Below are 20,458 nucleotides of genomic sequence, written 5' to 3'. Positions count from 1 at the left end.
GGGGAATAAAAAGAAATAGGCCCTACACCTTTGTCAGCAGAGGCTAAGTGGAGGGCCTAGACTTCCACCTGTGCCTCTCCCCTTCCACCTGTGCCTCTCCCCTTCTTGGAACTTCATATGTTCCTTTCTCTGCTATCCTGTGCCCCTTCAGTGTCAGTGGGTTTCTACTCTTGCCTTGTGGTGATGAGTTGCCCCTTCTCAGTGGGAGTAGAGTCAGTGAAGGCCAAGTGGGGAGCCTAGACTCTGTCACACACACCAGTAATAAAGCATCTGTCCCCCTCCCACAGTGTCAGTGGAGGCTGAGTCAGGAGCATGGACCTGCACCCCTTTCTCATGGTAACAAGACAGCCCTCCCCCCGCCCAACAAGGGTGTCCGTGGAGACCTTGTAGAGAGCCAGGATGTCCTGGTGGTAAAGAGTCAGAGTCTTCCCCACCCCCAGCCTTTCCCTACTGGCACAGTCCCTTGCTGGCTTAGTTTTAGTAGAGGCTTGTTAAACCACAAGATTGAATATGATCTAGAGTCTCTTAACAATACCCCAAATGACCAAGATATTTAAAAAAAATCACTCATCATACCAACAACCAGTAAAATCCCAACTCAAATGAGAAAAGATGAATCAACAGATGCCAACATCACGATAAAACAGATGTTGGAATTATCTGACAAGGCTTTTAAAACAGCCATCGTAATGATGTTTCAACAGGCAATTACAAACACTCTTGAAACAAATGAAAAAATGGAAAATCTCAACAAAGAAATGGAAAATGTAATAAAGAATTAAGTAGAAGTTTTGGAACTGAAAAAAATACAATAATTAAAATAAAAAAACTGATTGGATGGGTTCCAGAGAAGAATCAAGAAGACTTTGGAAAGAAGCAGTGGATTTGAAGATATAATAACAGAAATTACCCAGCCTAAACAACAGAGAACACATCAAATTAACCGAGCCTCAGGAACCTGTGGAATAATAATAGAAGACCTAATGTCTTTGTCCTCAGAGCCCCAAAAGTAGAAGAGAGCATAGAGCTGAAAGAGTATTTGAATAAATACTGGCTGAAAATTCCCCAAACTTGGCAAAAGACATAGACCTGTACAATCAAAAGGTTGAATAAACCCTAAACACGATAAACCCAGAGAAGTCTCTGACAAGGCACATCATAATCAAACTTCTGAAAACTAAGAACAGAAAAAATCTTGAAAGCAACTAAATGTTACTTATAGGGGAAAAAATTGAATGACAGGAGATTGCTCATTAGAAACCATGGAGCCCAGAGGAAGTGGCACAACATTTTTTAAGTGCAGAAAGAAAAGAACTGTCCCCAGAAAAAATATTCTTCAGGAATAGAACTGAAGTAGACATTCTCAGATGAAGTAAAACTAAGAATTTTTTATTGGTAGATCTTAGTTTAGAATGGCTAAACAAAGTTCTCAAAATAGAAAATGACAAAAGAAAGAAGGTGGGAACATTTGTAATGACGGAAGAACGACGGAGAGTAAAAATATAGGGAAATACAATAGACAGTCCTCCTCTTGAGTTTTTTAATTATGTTTGACAGTTGGAACAAAAAGTATGACATTCTTCAATGTGATTCTTGGTATATGTAGAGGAGGTATTTAAGGCAATTATAAAGTGAGATGTTACCATTGAAGGGAACTGGGTGAATAGGATATAGGATCTCTCTCTATTATACATCACAACTTCATATGAATCTGCAGTTATCTCAGAATTAAAAGTTTTTTATAAAAACACGATAAATCAAAATGCTGTTTTAAAAATGTTCAAGTAACCCACAGGAACTGTTGCAAAAGAAATCTCCAGGCCCAGATGGTTTCTCTGGAGAATTCTGCTTAACATTAAAGAAAAGAGCTAATACAAATTCTTTACAATTTCTTCCACAAAATAGCAGAGGAGAGAATAATTTTATCAGGACAATATTACCCTGGTACCAAAGCTAAATAAATGTAATACCAAAAAAAAAAAAAGAAAACTACAGACCTATATGCATCATGAGCCTTGACACAGAAATCCTATACAAAATATAAGGAAATTGTATTTAGCAAGGTATAAAATCAATTCTATACTATAACTAAGAGAGTTTTATTCAAGGGATGCAAGCCTGGTTTGGTATTTGAAAGTCAGTCTGTATTCACAGGATAAATAATAGTAATCACATGATCATATCAATTTTTGCAGAAAAAGCATTTGACAAAAAAATCACTCCTGATAAAGACTCAGCCAACTAGGAATAGAGAACTTCCTCAGCTTGATAAAAAGTATGTAAAAAATACCCATAGCTAACATCATGCTTAATGATGAACAACTGAATGTTTTCTCTGTAGGGAAAGAAGGCAAGAATGTTCTCTTTTACCACTCTTACTATCAACATAGTACTGGAAATTCTAACCAGCACAAAAGGTCAGGGAAATGGAATAAAAAGCACAGAGCATAGAAATTAGAAAGGAAGAAATAAGACTGTTCCTATTTGAAGGTTACACAATGGTCTACATAGAAAATCCCAAGGGACCTACAAAAAAGAAAAAGAAGAAAACCCTGGAACTAACAAGTTAAGCAGGGTCACTGAATACAAAATCAAAATACAAAAATAAATTGAATTTCTATATACTAGCAAAGAACCCATGAAAATCAAAATGATAATACCATTTCTAATAGCTCAAAACATGAAATACTTATGTATAAAACTAATAAAATATATACAGGATTTTTATGCTTTAAACCACAAAGTGCTGATGAAAGAGATCAAAGAAATTCTAAGTTATTGGAGAGGTATACTGTGCTTATTTTATTTATTTATTTTTTTTGCGGTACGCAGGCCTCTCACTGTTGTGGCCTCTCCCGTTGCAGAGCACAGGCTCCGGACACACAGGCTCAGCGGCCATGGCTCAACGGGCCCAACCGCTCCGCGGCATGTGGGATCTTCCCGGACTGGGACACGAACCCGTGTCCCCTGCATCGGCAGGCGGACTCTCAACCACTGCGCCACCAGGGAAGCCCTACTGTGCTTATTGATTAGAAGACTCAACATAATGAAGATGTCAGTCCTCCACAAATTTATCTGTAGATTTATTGCAGTTTCTATCAAAATCCCAGCAAGACCTTTTGTAAATAAATAAGCTTGTTCTCAAATTTACATGAGAAGGGACTTCCCTGGTGGCCCAGTGGTTAAGAATCCTCCTGCCAATGCAGGGACACAGGTTCGAGCCCTGGTCTGGGAAGATTCCCACATGCTGCGGAGCAACTAAGCCCCTGTGCCACAACTACTGAGCCTGCGCTCTAGAACCCATGAGCCACAACTACTGAACCCACGAGCCACAGCTACAGAAGCCTGCGCGCCTAGAGCCCATGCTCTGCAACAAGAGAAGCAACTGCAATGAGAAGCCCGTGCACCATAAGGAAGAGTAGCCCCCTCTCACTGCAACTAGAGAAAGCCCACGCGCAGCAACGAAAACCCAACGCAACCAAAAATAAATAAATAAATTTTTAAAATTTACATGAGAAGACAAAGAAACTAGAATAGCGAAAACAGTTTTGAAATAGAAGTGTTTAGAATTACTGTAGCCAATACTAAGGCTTACTGTGTAACTACAATAATCAAGACACTGTGGCATTGACAAAGATAGACACAAAGATAGACACTTAGTGGGACAGAATGGAGATTCCAGAAATAGACCTACACAAATATGCTCAATTGGTTTCCTTTCAGTTGGTTTTTAACAAGGGTATATTGAGTGGAGGAAAGGTAGTCTTTTCATCAGATGTCATGGAGCAATTGAAAGCTATCCATAGGCAAAAAAAAAAAAAAAGAATTTCACCCTAACTTCACACAAAAATTAATTCAAAATGAATCCCGGGAAACTGTAAGACTTTTAGAAGAAAACATCTCCAGGATCTAGGGTTAGATGAAGAGTCCTTAGCATGATGCCAGAAGCACAATCCAAAAAAAAATGTGGTAAACTGGACTCCATCAAAATTTAAAACTTTTGTTCTGTGAAAGACTCTGTTAGGAAGGTGAAAAGACAAGCTACGAGTGGGGGGAAGTATTTACATATCATAAATCTAACCAAGGACTCTCATCTAGAACATATAAAGCACCTTCAAAACTCAGTAGTAAGGGAAAAGAGAGTGTTACAACCAAGCAGAAAACAGGCAAAGACACGAACAGCCATTTCACTAAAGAGGTGTGGATGGCAGATAAGCACACAAAGAGATGCTCATCATAGCCATTGAGGAAGTGCTAATCAGAACCACAGCGAGGTGTCACTTCATGCTTGTTAAAACGGCTAAAATAAGAATAGTAATGCCAAAAGCTAGGAAGAATATGGGGAAGCCAAATCAGTCATGCAACCGATGGTCAGATAAGATAGCTCAGCCCCTTTTTGAAAAACAGTTTGATGGTTTCTTAAAAGACTAAACATGCAACTACCATATGACCCAGCAATTGCACTTTTGGACATTTATCCCAGAGAAATGAAAACTTAAGTCCAAACAAAAATGTTTATAGCACCTTTATTTGTAATAGCCAGAAATTGGTAATCACCCTGATTTCCAGTGAGTGAGTGGTTAAAGTATGATGCATCCATACCATGGGATACTTATCATCAGTTTTAAAAAATGAGTTACTGGAACAACAACAGCTTGGTTGAATCTCAGAGGGAATATGCTGAATGAAAAAAGCCGGTCTCCACAGGTTGAAGTACAAAATTCCATTTACAAAACATTCTTGAAATGATAAAGGGTACAGAGATGGAGAACAGATTGGTAGTTTCCAGGATTGAGAGGAAGAGAAGAGGTGTGGGGTACCAGTATGACTGTATGTAAAGGAGTAGCATGAGAGGTGGAAAAGTTGTGTATCTTGATTATAGTGGTTGTTACATGAATCTACACGTGATAAAATTGCATGGAACTACCCACACACACATAACTGCACATAAAACTGGTACAATGTTAATGAGGACTGTGGATTATACCAGTGTCATTTTTCTGGTTTTGATATTTTATTATAATTACATGAAATGTTTCCACCGGGGAGTTTGGGTTAGGGGTATACAGGGCCTCTATAAGAATGTTGTGTGATCTATATTCACTTCAAAATAAGAAGTTAAACACAGGCATACATGCACAAAATCATATCTCATATCTTATGAAATGATCAAACTTTGTAACAATTAAATTGTTACAAATATTAAAGCGAAAATTAGTTTTACTTGGATTAATTTTATTTTAATTTAATAATAGAATTTAAGATGGGAAGGGGATGAAGAATGAGGTTTTTTTGATAAACAGAGGATTGTAATATTTTGTATTAGTTTTGCCATTATAACTTACTCTGTTGATTGTTAAATACAAAGGACTATTGTTTATGTTAATTAGATTCATATACATGGAAATTGGTTTAAATTATATATATCGTTGTTCCTCATTATTCACAGATTCCATATTTGCAAATTCTCCTACTTGCGAAAATTTGCTTGTAACCCCCAGCATCAGTACTCAGCAGCAGTGCTTTCACAGTCATTTGCAGACACGTGCGAGTGGTGAAAAATTTGAGTCACTTGATGCACACGTTCCTAGATGAGGCCAGATGAGACGGAGCTCTGCATCTTGTTCCAGCTCTCATTATAAATAAGTGTCCATTTAGTCATCTACTTAGTGCTGTGTTGTTTGCATTTTTGTCGGTGATGTCTACGTTTAAAATGGTCTCCACCATATCATGCTGAAATGCTGTCTAGTGTTCCTAAGCTCAAGGAGTCTATGATGTGCCTTACAGAGAAAATATGTGTCACAAAAGCTACACTGTAAGGTAAGTTATAGTGCTGTTGACCAACAGTATGGAACCTTCAGGAAAAGGAAGAGGAAATTTGCCAGTTTGTACATCAAGCCTCTCCAGAAAGTGTTAAAGGAACATTTGTGGTTCCTTTCCTGTGGAAAGGATGGAATCTACATTTATAGATTCATGAGATGACCACCAATAAAAAGCTTGTGACGGGCTTCCCTGGTGGCGCAGTGGTTGAGAATCTGCCTGCCAATGCAGGGGACACGGGTTCGAGCCCTGGTCGGGGAAGATCCCACATTCTGCGGAGCACCTAGGCCCGTGAGCCACAACTACTGAGCCTGCGCGTCTGGAGCCTGTGCTCCGCAACAAGACAGGCCGCGACAGTGAGAGGCCCGCACACCGCGATGAAGATTGGCCCCCGCTCGCCGCAACTAGAGAAAGCCCTCGCACAGAAAGGAAGACCCAACACACAAATAAATAAATAAATAAATAAATAAATAGCTTGTGGGCAGCATTGTTGTGAGGCAAAAAGCCAAAGAGACTTTCAGTCATGGTCCCCAGGGGCAGGAAAATCTTAGGTCCCTCTTGGCTAGTGCTGGCTGACTCACACATTTCAAAAGGTGATAAGGGATGCAGGTAGGCAGGTTCTGCAGAACAGGAGGCTGGGGGAGAATTTTAAAGACACCTGCTAAGTGTTATACAAGAAAAGGTTATGTGGCAAGTTTCCATCCCTGATGAGACTGGCTTGTTTTACCGGGATGTTGGCAAACAAACTTACTGCAGATGGCATTCCAGTTGTCAAAAATGTGACCAGAGGCTGACAGGAACCTAACCCTGTATTTCTCCTAAGATTAATAGTTCAGTATTCACTAATTCACTCTTGGCAGCAACTTTAATAGACTATACCTTCGCCAAATAACAAGAATCAACTGGATTCCCCAGTTTCCTCCAAGTCCTCTTCCTTGAGGGTTTTATTCTTTTATGCATCTACTTAATATAGCAATGCTTAAAACACTGCTTATTGTCTTCTCAAAGAGTGCCTCTTGGTCATGCCACCACGTCAGCCAAGAGTGTACAGTGATGTTCTGGTATTTTTGCAAGTCGAAATAACCAGTTTACTAGTATATAGGTTGCCTTATTTGGGGGAAATTCAAGAAATATTCATGCACTAACAGTAGCTACCAGGTTTGTGTAGCACTGTATGTTATAGAGTCTGTACATCTTAAGTTGAAAACAAGTCACCTGAATTTTAGTACTATCTAGTATATCTGCGTCAACTTTTAAGAACTCCCTATAGGTAGTGGAGAAAAACAAGTTTCATATTTTCATTTATACAAGGTATAGGAAGTCTGTATTACTGTTATAGAATCTTAAATATAAATGCCTCCAGATGGTTAAAGAAAATTCCAAATATTTTTTTATTTTGTGTCTTATATTGATACACAGTTGTGATTGTGCAGATGTACAATTATGTCATTTTATTATTTATTTATTTGGCTGTGTTGGGTCTTCGTTGCTGTGCACGGGCTTTCTCTAGTTGCGGCGAGTGGGCTTCTCATTGCGGTGGCTTCTCTTTGTTGCGGAGCACAGGCTCTAGGCACGCAGGCTGCAGTAGTTGTGGCGCACCGGCTCAGTAGCTCCGTGGCATGTGGGATCTTCCAGGACCAGGGCTTGAACCGGTGTTGCCTGCATTGGCAGGCAGATTCTTAACCACTGCGCCACCAGGAAGTCCCAACGATGTCATTTTAAACACAAATAACCACTTGCCCTTTTCTTTATTTTTAGTTTACTTGTCACCTTGTTGCACCAATACTAGAGAGTATAATTTCATACACGATACTCTTAATCAGTGCCGCCTTGATGTAAGCTGTGATCTACAGTCTTCATGGCAGTTTGGAGATACAAAACTGATTCATAATGAAGAGCTGGAAAAAAATTTTACTTCTAAGAGGTAAGTTACTGTGACCTAAGGAAGTTTGAGATTTTGTTTGTTTTTGCTGTGAGGTTTTATACGAATCTGTTATTTCTGCCATTTGAGATTTGATAAGTATTACTGAGAAAATAAGTACAGAGGTGTTTTATTCCTTATTTTGTTGCCATCTCATAGCCTTCTGTAATAGTAAAAAGCTAAGTGTGAGATTTGGTTAGTAAGTCCTGCACATTAATGTAACCAGACTTCAGACACTCCCTTCTTTTTTAATCTTTGTAAGTTTTTCAGAAGCATACATCAGCACATTTATTAAGGAGCCATTTTGTAGATCCTTGTGCCTCCTGCATAATATAAAATAGCACTTAAAATATTTAGAATGGAATTTTTTTTCTTGACTCAGTCCTTCAGAGACTGAGTTGATGTTTTAATTTGGCAGAGTTGTATCTGGCTATTTCCAACTACTCCACTAGAGCCACAATTTCTGACACTTTTAAAAAGTACCCCTTCTGGTTTTTGGGAAGGCACATTCCATTATGTTAGTTAATTAATTAATTTATTTATTTATGAATTATTTTTGGCTGCATTGGGTCTTCGTTGCTGCGCGCGGGCTTTCTCTAGTTGTGGCGAGCAGGGGCTACTCTTCGTTGTGGTGCATGGGCTCCTCATTGCGGTGGCTTCTCTTGTTGTGGAGCACAGGCTCTAGGCACGTGAGCTTCAGTAGTTGTGGCACGCAGGCTCAGTAGTTATTGCTCACGGGCTCTAGAGTGCAGGCTCAGTAGTTGTGGCTCGCGGGCTCTAGAGCGCAGGCTCAGTAGTTGTGGCACACGGGCTTAGTTGCTCCGTGGCATGTGAGATCTTCCTGGACCAGGGCTCGAACCCATGTCCCCTGCATTGGGAGGCAGATACTTAACCACTGCGCCACCAGGGAAGCCCCATTATGTTATCTTAGTAAGAAAAAATAAGAGCACATGCAGAGTTCTCATTGTAAACATTTTGTATTTAATACGTTTAGATCTTGTGTGAACACAGTTTTAGCATTTTCATTTTCTGAACTTGCCTCCTTCACCATTTTGCATTTTTAACTTAGAACATAACTATAGTTTGATGGACCCACACTTAGAACTCATTTTGGAATGTTTTTGGTCTCTTTTTTTTGTTTTAGAATCAATTCCTCTTGACTCAGACATGCTACCCCACTTGTTGTCTGTTGGGGAGAATTGGTGAGAATGACAGAAATAGTTGATGGCATATTTTTTCATCTAAAAATCACAGTTTTGAGCAAAAGTAGAATGGACTGGCTATACACTGCCCCTTCCAGATTGAAATAGTAGTTTGATCAAAAATGAATTCCTGCATTGTTCCTTGATTTTGGTTATATTAGGCATTTTTAAATTGTGTCCTTTTTCATAATGCCCCCTGACACTTAATTTTCAACCATTTATTTCTCCCTGTTAACATTACAGAAAAGTTAGAACAACTACCCAACAATACAAGACTTGATAGAACATTCTGAATGACTAATGTGTATAGGATTTATTGGTTTCTTAGGTATTTGCCCAATTAGACAAACTCATTTATCTCCCATAGTACTTTATATTCGTTTTACACGACTTACCACACTATGTTGGTTTTGTCTGATTCCCTTACTACATTATGAGTTTTATCTCATTTGTTTTTTGTGTCCATAGTATGGAACCGAGTCTGGCAACACAGTGAGCACTTAACTGTTAAATTAAGTTACATTTTTATTTCATTGTTTTAAATCAATGAAGGTGGAAAGTACCCTTAAGTAGCCTTAGGCACAGGTAAAAAAAAATAAAAGGAAAGATCAGAATTGGTTAGCAGAAGAGAAAAATAGGATGGAGAGATGAAAAGAGAAAGTATTAATAACATTGACTGCCTCTAGCTTTTCTTTTTATTGTTCCCCTTAGAGGAGTTTATAAATCTGTGATCTCAGCAAAAGCAAGTAGCTCCAGAAAGATACCAATCTCCACTTCTTTGTCGTTGTTGTTGTTGTTGTGTTGGCCGTGCTGCACAGCTTGCGGGATCTCATTTCCCCAGCCAGGGGCTGAACCCAGGCCACACAGTGAGAGCCCAGAATCCTAACCACTAGGCCACCAGGGAACTCCCCTGTCTCCACTTTTTATCCACATTGCATCTACCACTTCTTAAGTGTGAAATCAGCAAAAACACGTTAATCATCTAAACATCTGTGTATTAAGTCATTCATTGAGCATTTGAGTGCCTACTGTGTCAGATGTTGTATTTGATACCCTCAGAGAAAAATGAATGTTTTCTCCTCAGCCGTAAAGAGTTTACATTCCAGTGGAGAAGACATACAGCTAAATATAAAATAACGTTATAGTAAGAGGTAGGTGCATAGATGAGGGATTGAGTATTCTTCGTAAGAGTCTTGAGAGATGTTCTGAAGAGTTAAGAACTTGAGCTGGTCTTAATGGGTAAAAGAGAACTGAATTCACTTCTTCTTAAGTATATTGTGCTATTTGTATCAGTTTGACCCTTTTTTGTTTTAAGATAACTTACCTTTAAACATTTCAAATTTATGTGAAAGGGTATCATTTTAAAAATTGTCAGTACCTATCTTGACACTGTGGTTAAATTTGTACTTGGCATCTCAGTTTACGTTCTACCCCAGGTGAGTGGACTGAGCCGTCCATGCTTAATTTCATCTACTTTTATCAATGATTGGTTTGGGGAGAGGGTGCAGAACTAAATCAGTTTGGGCCAGTGACACACTGAGGACAGATTGGCTTGTGGGCGGTGGGGGGGGGGGGGCGTCTCTGGAAAAGAGAAGCCAATCTGCTGTGAACAAGGAAGCATGTTGCTCAACCTGTTGATGGCCGCACTCTTGGAATAATGACGACACCAGTTGGATGACCCTCTGAGGTGATGACAGCAAAACAGAGAGATGGAAAAAACCTGAATCCTTGAAAACATCTGGAGCTGTGGAATAGGTCAACTGATAAAGACTGCCTGATTTCTGAATTTCTTGTTGTAAGAAGTTAACTTGGGACTTCCCTGGTGGCGCAGTGGTTAAGAATCTGCCTGCCAATGCAGGGGACATGGGTTCAAGCCCTGGTCTGGGAAGATCCCACATGCCGCGGAGCAACTAAGCCCGTGTGCCGCAGCTGCTGAGCCTGCGTGCCACAGCTGCTGAAGCCCATGAGCCTAGAGCCCGTGCTCCACAAGAGGAGGCACTGCAATGAGAAGCCCGTGCACCGCAACGAAGAGTAGCCCCCGCTCTCCACAACTAGAGAAAGCCCGCACGCAGCGACGAAGACCCAACGCAGCCAAAAATAAGTAAATAAATAAATGTATAAAAAAAAAGAAGAAGTTAACTCAATTTTAAGCCAGTTTGAATGGTTTTCCATACTTGAAGTCAATAGCATTTAAACTGGTATTGAACTTGGTACTGGTGTTGAACTTGGTACTTCCACTTGCTAGTGGAAGATTCTAAGATATGGATTTAACTTGGAAAGAGGGCAATAAGGATGTCTCACTGTTCCTAAATGGGAAGTGGATGATATGTGGGGGCACAGACCATATATTTTATGAGGCTGTGGTTTGGGGGGAACTTGTACAAAAAAAATTCAGGATGTTGAAGTGCCCTACCCATTTCCTGCTTAGATCCAAGAGGCCTTTAAAATTCAGATTTGGTTAAAAAAAAAATCCTTTGTACTTATGGCCTAGTTTTACAGATCAGCTTTGCAAGATTAGCTTGAAGTAAAGCATTCATCTTTTCCAAAGTTAGTGTGAATATGGGTTTGAAAGAAAGGAGATTTAACAAGAGATAAGTATGAGGCAAATCTGAAGTAAGTATGAGGCACAAATCTGTTGCCTTCAGCCTTTCCCAGATACGTCCTTTTAAGCATTTTCTACCTGGTAAATGGAACTACTCAACTTAATGCAATAAAGATATATTTTAAATGCAGTCTGGGGAAAGAAATGGATAGTTTCAAATTGTAATGCAGTGGGTAATGACCATTCTAAATTCAGGGCCTTGGGAAATGGGAGGGTCTCAGAGGCTTGTTGCCAGGAGACTGAAATTCCTAATGACAACCATTGTCTAAACAAGATTATGCTATGGTTCCTAGCCTTTGGAATTTTGAGGGCCAAGAATCCTAGCTATTTCTTTCTAGAAGGATATACTTTGTGCTAAGGGCCAGTTAACACTGACCATTGTGTCATTCTTCACTTCTCTAAATTTAATTGTGGTTACCCTACGTTTTCTTCACCGGTTTATTTTTCGTGTAGGTAACTTAACCTTGTAACCATATGCTGCCTAAATGGATGTTGACTATATGAGTCTACCTCCAGACCCACTTTAAGGGAAGGCGTATTACTCACATCATTGATCTGAAGTTAGATGCAGTAACTCGATGAGACTGGATTGTTCCCGTTTTGTGAGGTGGATTGACCTGCTCAGTGTGAGCATGAGCATTTTTGAAAGTGTAAGTGTTGGAAGAAGGGTGTGACTAAAGGATAACCGAACGAGTAGACTGCAGCCTCCCTAATAGTTCTAGATTGTCTCATGTAATTAGTCTAAACTATTCTTTGTCCCATTCCCCTTGCCTTTGTTGGTTTACTGATGTACAAGCATAGTCAATATGGTTCAGTATAACACGGTATGAGGCTTTCTTAGAAATCCTGGGAAGGTGAAGTCACTGTCTCTATTGGTGTCTGTGGGCAAGGGAGCAGGTAGGCCTAGTTGCTGCTGGCAGCTCTCTTATGACCACAAGAGGAGCCAGGCAGAGATAAAGATAAAGCTATGGACATCAGTGTAGAGAGTCAAGGAAAAGAAACTTGAGTTCCTAATATTGTTGAGGGACTAAATAAGGTCAGATTCTTCCTGTGGTAGCCAGCATAATGCTCCCCCAAAGATGCCCACACTCTGATCCCCACAACCTTTAACCTACCAAAAAGGACTTTGCAAATGTGATTGAGGTCACAGACCTTGAGTTTGGGTGATTATTTTGGGTAATCTGGGTGGGCCCAATTTAATGATGTGAGCTCTTAATCATAAAAACTTAAGAGGAAGACAGAAGAGTGAGAGACTGAAGGAAGAAAGAAAAGTATGAGAGGGATTCAGCTTGCCTTTGCTGGCTTTAAGGATGCAGGAAAGGTGTTATGAACGCAGGTATTGTCTGGAATTTGGGGATCGCTTTTGGCTAACAGCCAGCAAGGAAGTGGGATCTCAGTCCTCCAACTGCAGGTGATTGAATTCTGCCAACAAGGAAAGAGATCCTCCCCTAGAGCCTAAGAAAGAAACTCAGTCTATATGACACCTTGATTTTAGCCCCATGAGACCCATGTCAGACTTATGACCTACATAACTGTATGTAGCAAATCCTGTATCTCCAGTTTTGGGGGGCCATTTACTGGAGGTTTACTGTATTTCTTTGGTGGAGTCACGTTTCCCTGATTCTTCATGGTCCTTTAGCCTTGCATAGGTGTCTGCACATTTAAAGAAGAGACTTTATGGACTGACTTTGCTAAGAAAAGACTTCCACCTGGGGTGGGGACATGCCGGAGAGTGCTGTGACCCTGGGTTAGTGCTGGAGGTGCCAAGTGGAGGGGCATGTGGTGGCTACATGTCTTGGGGATTGTGGTGTAACTCAGTAGATCAGGCCATTGGGATCCACAACATCGACAATTTGTGTGGTCTTTGGCAAGCACTGCCAGGGGTCTGCAGAGGTTACAATGGCTGTTGGGGTTCTCAGCAGCACCTCCAGGTCCATAAACTAGGGAGAGGACCAGAGTAAGCAGCAGTAGTGGCCCAAGCTGGTTTGTATGCACACACTCGGCTGTGCGGGCCAGTTGCAGGTGCCTGAGTTGTGACAGGGCTGGTTATAAACACATGTATAGTTGCTTTACAATGTTGTGTTAGTTTCTCCTGTACAGCAAAATGAATCAGCTATATATGTACATATATCCCCTCTTTTTTGGATTTCCTTCTCATTTAGGTCACCACAGAGCATTGAGTAGAGTTCCCTGTGCTATACTGTAGGTCCTCATTAGTTATCTATTTTATGCATAGTGTCAATAGTGTATATATGTCAATCCCAATCTCCCAATTCATCCCACCCCCTCCTTCCCCCTTGGTATCCATATGTTTGTTCACTACATCTGTGTCTCTATTTCTGCTTTGTAAATAAGGTCGTCTATACCAATATTTTCAGATTCCACATATATGCATTATCGTATATTCCACAAATATACGATACTTGTTTTTCTCTTTCTGACTCCCTTCACTCTGTATGACAATCTCTAGGTCCATCCACGTCTCTACAAATGACCCAGTTTCGTTCCTTTTTACAGCTGAGTGATATTCCATGTGTATCTGTACCACATCTTCTTTATGCATTCCTCTATTGATGGACATTTAGGTTTCCGATAAAAATTTTTTAAAAAAGAAAGAAAAATTTTTAAAAAAGAAGACATAAACTGTATATCAACAACCCCATAAAAATTGAAGCTAGGCCCGCTTTCTTAGTGTAGCAGAAAAAGCCTTGTACTAGAAGCCAGAGACCAAATTCTACTCCTGGTTCTGCCACTACATAGTTATGTGATCCTGGATGAGCTATTTTGACATCTTGGCCATTGTTTTTCTCATCAGTGATACTTATTTAACCTTTGGGGTCAGGGACCCCTCTGAGAATTTGATGAAGCTATAGCCCCTCTTCCCAGGGAAGTGCACATCAACACAGAACTTTGCACAGAATTTTAAGGTTTTTGGGCTCCCCACAATAGCCAACCTGGGACTTTTCCTGTGTAAGTGAACCCCAGGTCAGGAACTCATGGACAGGAGGATCATTACAGCCTCTTCCAGCTCTAGTGGACTCAGCTTTGTGAATCTGCGAGCAGAAGACGATGCTGAGGAATTTACTTGAGAAAAAAGAGGAATAAGGAAGAAGAGGAGCAAAAGGAAAGGGAAAGAGAAGTTCTGTTTCTTAGTAACTCAAAAAATATCTAAGAATCCACTTGTTAGATGAACACTTACGTGAATTAAATGCAATATAATTAAATTTCATATTAGAAAGGAAAATGTAACATGTTAACTCATTTTAAAGTTATACTCTCTTGGGCACAATAAGATAACTTACAGTGAATAAAATAAAGAAAGGAAAATGGAAGCAAAAAGCATTTACTGTAACTAAACGATTATCTCAAAATGTGATTAAATACTTAGAATTCTATGATTAAAAAGAAATCAAATAAACACACATGTAGCAATGGGGGCCAGGGCAGATATCAAGGCAAGTGCCGATGGCAGGTGCACTGACAGCTTTGGTGTGGTCCTGGCTGTTGGTGTGCATTACTATGACTGCTGGATCTTGCCATGGACATGTAGCTGTGGAGGCCTGATGGGGGCCAGGGGTATCCATCACTGTGGAAGGGCTAGCTGCAGGTGAGCCTAGTGGTGCAGGCCAGTGACAGAAGACAGGGCTGGATGTGGGCCTACATGCTGCTGTAGGGCCTTGGTTATCAGCAGGGTCTTGCCATGGTGCACACATGGGAATTTAGGTTGGTGACAGGTGTAAGTGCACAGCTCTACCACTCATTCATTGTGCTTTGCTAACTTATATAACTTCTCATCAATATGAGTTTTATCTAAGTCTTTTACAGTTGTCCCTTGGTACCCATGGGAGATTGGTTCCAGGACCTGCCCCAAATACCAAAATCTGCAGTTGCTCAGGTCCCATAGTTGGTTCTCCATATCCACGAGTTCTGCATCCTCAGATTCAACCAGTCATGGATTGTAAGTTGTTTGCAGTCCATGGTTGGTTGAATCCATGGATGCAGAACCAACCGATGCAGAGAGCCAACTGTATATTTATTGAAAATACTCTGTGTACAGGAATTCCCTGGCAGTCCAGTGGTTAGGACTTTGTGCTTTCACTGCCGAGGGTGCAGGTTCAGTCCCTGGTCGGGGAACTAAGATCCTGTAAGGCACGCACGGTGGCACGGCCAAAAAAAAAAAAAAAAAGACAAAAGACTATTTGGATTCATTTTACCTATCGTCTCTGAAATGGAATTGTTGAAACTCAGAGCCGCTGTCATTTCACAAGTTAACATAGATCCTAGTGTCTGAATAACTTTGAAAGTCAACCCTTTACAAACCTTTTTAGACCTAGAAATAGTTCTAAAGGCTAATTTTTAATTGGTAATTTTGATTATGTAAATCATATTTAGTCCTAAATTTTTTTCAAGTGTAATTCTGAATATACATTGAAAAGTACAAAGTTTTTAACAGTATTATTACTAACACAAACCTTCAGGGAATATTTTCTACTTGAATTTATAAAGGTTTTTGGAGCCCTGGATTGGATCTTTATTAAGTTGTATTTTTTTCATTCTACTCAGTCCATTAACAGGATATAATGTTCAGCCAATAAGATGACTAGGTAATACAAAGAATTATTTGGTCCAGAATGTCAACGGCACCACTGCTCTAGGGTTTACTTTACAGGCATACCTTGGAGGTATCACAGCTTCAGTTCCAGACCACAATAAAGAGATTCACACAATTTTTTTGGCTTCCCAGTGCATATAAAGTTATGTTTACATTATAGTGTAAGTGTGCAATAGCATTAAAAAAACAATGTACACACCTTAATTTAAAAATGCATTATTGCTAAAAAATACTAACCATCATCTGAGCCTTCAGTGAATCATAGTAGTAACATCAAATATCACAGATCACCATAACAAATATAATAATAATGAAAAAGTTTGAAATACTGCGAGTATTACCCAGATGTGACACAGGGACACAAAGTGAACAAATGCTGTTGGAAAAATGGTGCCAATAGGCTTACTTGACGCAAGGTTGCTACAAACCTTCAGTTCATAAAAAATGCAATATCTGCGAAGCCCAATGCAGTGAAGTACAATAAAACAAGGTATGCCTGTATACATCTTTATCACAATACGCCTTCACATAATGTGATTCACATGTGCTGTAAGAACCTTACAACAATATATTTTGATTTCCTCCCTCCCTCTCATGCTTTGTGCTTTTGTTGTGGGAGTCCTTCCAGATCTCAAGAAAAACCACATGAGAAATTAGGAAAACAGAAAAAAGTATTGTAATTCTTCTGTGAGAATTAAACCTTAACAATCAACATGGAGATCTTAGTGGTTTATAGAGTCTAACGTCAAGCTAAAAACGAGAGCAGGAAATGATGACGGTGGAGTTGAAAGTTAAGGCTGACATTTCCAGAACTGAGAGAAATGGTCATGATCTCATCGGTTAGCCTTGCTTGTTATTGTTGCCATGTGTTTTGTTGCCATGGGCCTGCCTACTGTAAAGGTGAATTATTTTTGCAAATAAATATTAATACACTAATGTGCATAGTATACTTACAAATTCTTTGAGTGGTGTTCCAGGAAATAACAAATATAGGTAGCATGTGGTTTTCAAGAGCAGTTTTCCTTTTGTGGTATGCACATTACTTTCTCGGTTCTGTAGCTTCTCCATTGCTGATAATCTTTTGGAATCACACTTGTGTCACAGTGATTGAACCTCTCTGTCCTTATCACCTGCTGTGGCAGTTGCTGCCGCTGCTGCTGCTCCTGAGCAGGCCATGTAGAACTCCCTTCCCTGGTGCACCAATTGGAGGAGAAGGATAGGTGTTTTATATGTTTCAGTGATTCTCGTGGAATGTGGGTAAAAGTTCAACAGTGTCTGTACTTTAGATTATAACCTTTTCTGAGAATGATTTATAATTTTCATAGTGCCAAGATAGGAGCCTGTAATCAAATTCTAGCTTGCTTCTCCCAGTTGTGACCTAGATCCCTGGAGAATAGAGAATGGCCCTAATAATTGACCATGTATAAGTGTATTGTCTATGTGTCCCTCTCTGTGTATATTTAAGAAACGCATGTCCTTCCCTCTGTAACACAAATAAGAACTTTAGCTCCAGAACTTAATGGACAAGAATTGGCATATATATTTCCGACTCTTGTCACTTTACTATTTTGGCAAGTTTTAACCCTCTGAACCTCATATTTCTCATTTTAAAAATGTGTGTAACAATGACAATAAGTAATAGTAATAGCAGTAATTCAATTCTTGGGGATTTGAGAACAAAATGACAAAATGCATGAAACGGTTAAGTCTTAACAGTGCTGGGGACATTAGCATTCAGGAAATGTTAGCCCTTATTTCCATTGGCCTACACAAGTAGTTATTGAAATATTTCCTGAATTCTTTCCTTACATGATTTTTCAGCCTAACTTGTTACCATAGGATAGTTACCATAACTGTAGCAAGCTAGCTCAAGTATTCATCTTCTCCTTGAAAATTCTGTTGATGTTCTCATTTAATTACACGCTGTTTGCTTTAGGTCAGAGATGCGTGGGAGTGGAAGACATGGCAGAGAACTTGAAGAACATTTCTGCTTTTTAGCACTTCCTCAGAGTGATGTGGCTGAGATATATCAGAATGGAATAAGTACCAGAACATCTACATTGAAGATACTAGGCAACCCTCTTCTTGGAATTTATATATTTAGACATGTTGATGTGGCCTTGAATTTTGCTCACAGTAGAAGCATTACTGTAGAAAGTATTATAATTTTTAAGGTTGGTAGCACAAAACAAATACTAAATATTATATTCAGTTTGCTTTAAATTGACCTAAATGTATTTTACTTTCTTTTTTGTGTATTTTACTTTCAATATGAATTATTAATGTTTTAAAGTTGCATTGTATAAAATAAATATTAATTATTTATTACTATCATCATCATCATTTGAAATTTTCCCCTTTTTTTTTTTTTTTTGTTTTTTTGCTGTACGCGGGCCTCTCACTGTTGTGGCCTCTTCCATTGCGGAGCACAGGCTCCGGACGCGCAGGCTCAGTGGCCATGGCTCATGGGCCCAGCCGCTCCGCGGCATGTGGGATCTTCCCGGACCCGGGCACGAACCCGTGTCCCCTGCATCGGCAGGTGGACCCTCAACCACTGTGCCACTAGGGAAGCCCTCCCCTATTTTTGACTCCAGTGGGTGTGCAGCATAAAAGTCTTCAAGTAAACAAAGGCAGCCTTTACCATATTGGTTTTCCTAATGTATATTTTTTCTCTCCTAATTGACCTTCTTATCTTTCTCTCTTTTGTTCAGACTATAATTAATACCAGAGTGTTCTAAGTGTCTTTCCTCAAGACATTGGTATTAATAATTCTGACTTAAGCTAGAGTTGCTACACTCTTACTGTTTATTTTACTTAATAGTGTAGTACAATATTTTCTTTGTTTTGATAATTTTGCCATGCTTATATAAGATGTTAACATTAGGAAAAACAGGGTAGAGATATATGGGATCTCTGAACTGTTTTGCAACTTTTCTTAAAGTCTAAAATTACGCAAAATTGAAAAAAAAATCTTACAGTCGAATTGTAAGCATCAACAGACAAACTGGTTAAGATATACTTTTTTGTTAATTGCAACTTTGCCAGGACTACTAAAATCACAGTAAGTAGGCAGGATTCTCAGTTGTGTAATTTAGGATGTATGTACATTCACATAAAACCAACGGTTCATTTGGTATAATTTAATTATTTTTAGACCTCAGGTATTATCAAATTCATAAATCATAATTTATTTTTATTTTTATATTAAAAAAATAATACATGCTGATTTTAGAAAATTTAGAGCATACTAAGAAGCTCCAAAAAGCCCATTAATAATGACACAATTTTTTTGTATACCTAATACTTAGTCTTCTGCTCATATATATGGATATGCATTGTATAATTGTCATTAAAATACATTCTTTTTTTTTTTTTTTTTTTTTTTTTTTTGAGGTACGCGGCCCTCTCACTGTTGTGGCCTCTTCCATTGCGGAGCACAGGCTCCGGACGCACAGGCTCAGCAGCCATGGCTCACGGGCCCAGCCGCTCCGCGGCATGTGGGATCTTCCCAGACCGGGGCATGAACCCGTGTCCCCTGCATCAGCCAGCGGACTCTCAACCACTGTGCCACCAGGGAAGCCCCAAAATACATTCTTTATATATTATGCAACTTGCTTTTTTCATTGATTATAAAATCAACATTTTCCATGTCATTAAATAAATATTCTTCTGTAGTATCCTTTTGAGCGACTACATAGAATTCCACTGTACAACTCTACCATAAATTTGTGCAACACATTTTTTAATGTTGGAATATAAATTACTTGGTTTTCTTATTTTTGTACTTTTAAATACTACTTTGATTATTCATGTAGGTACATTTTACACACACCTGTGATTATTTGCTAAGAATTAATTGATTAATTCCTATGTGTCAAATTAGGAGTCAGAGGTATGTGTACACTTTCACAGCTTTCGATGTGAAATGCCCAGTTGTCCTGAGAAAGGTGGTACTAATTGACATTCCTTTCCACAGCCTGTGGGGGATGTCTGTTATCTCACATCATCACTAACTCTGTGTATTATATTTTTTAAAAGATATTTGCCAGTCATAATGTGATAGTTTCTCATTGTTGGTTCAGTTTTTTATTCTTTTTCATAGTTATTGCTGAGCTTAACATTCTGCGTATATTCATTGACAGTATTTAGTGAACTGCCTATTAATATCCTTTGCTAGTTTCTTGGTTTTTTGTTTCTTTGTTTCTAGTTGATTCATAAGCATTATCAATTCATTAAAGTGAATGTTCAGAGCTAGGCTTTTCTGTGTATAATGTTTTATCACTTATTGTTTTCTTTTTTAA

The 20,458-nt window shown here is 39.3% G+C and overlaps 1 protein-coding gene across 1 annotated transcript in view; it reads left to right on the top strand.

Moving 5' to 3' along the window:
• TEX15 (testis expressed 15, meiosis and synapsis associated) overlaps window positions 1-20,458 on the top strand; it is a 77,925-nt gene that overhangs the window by 34,823 nt on the left and 22,644 nt on the right. Inside the window, 2 exon segments of the mRNA XM_033848878.2 lie at window positions 7,579-7,744; window positions 18,094-18,331. Of these exon segments, the coding sequence (XP_033704769.1) occupies window positions 7,579-7,744; window positions 18,094-18,331 (404 nt within the window).

This window comes from Tursiops truncatus, chromosome 21, assembly GCF_011762595.2.
Source record: "Tursiops truncatus isolate mTurTru1 chromosome 21, mTurTru1.mat.Y, whole genome shotgun sequence".
NCBI lineage: Eukaryota > Metazoa > Chordata > Mammalia > Artiodactyla > Delphinidae > Tursiops > Tursiops truncatus.
Note: the sequence above shows the minus strand (reverse complement) of the source record. Positions and strands in the feature narration are given on the sequence as shown.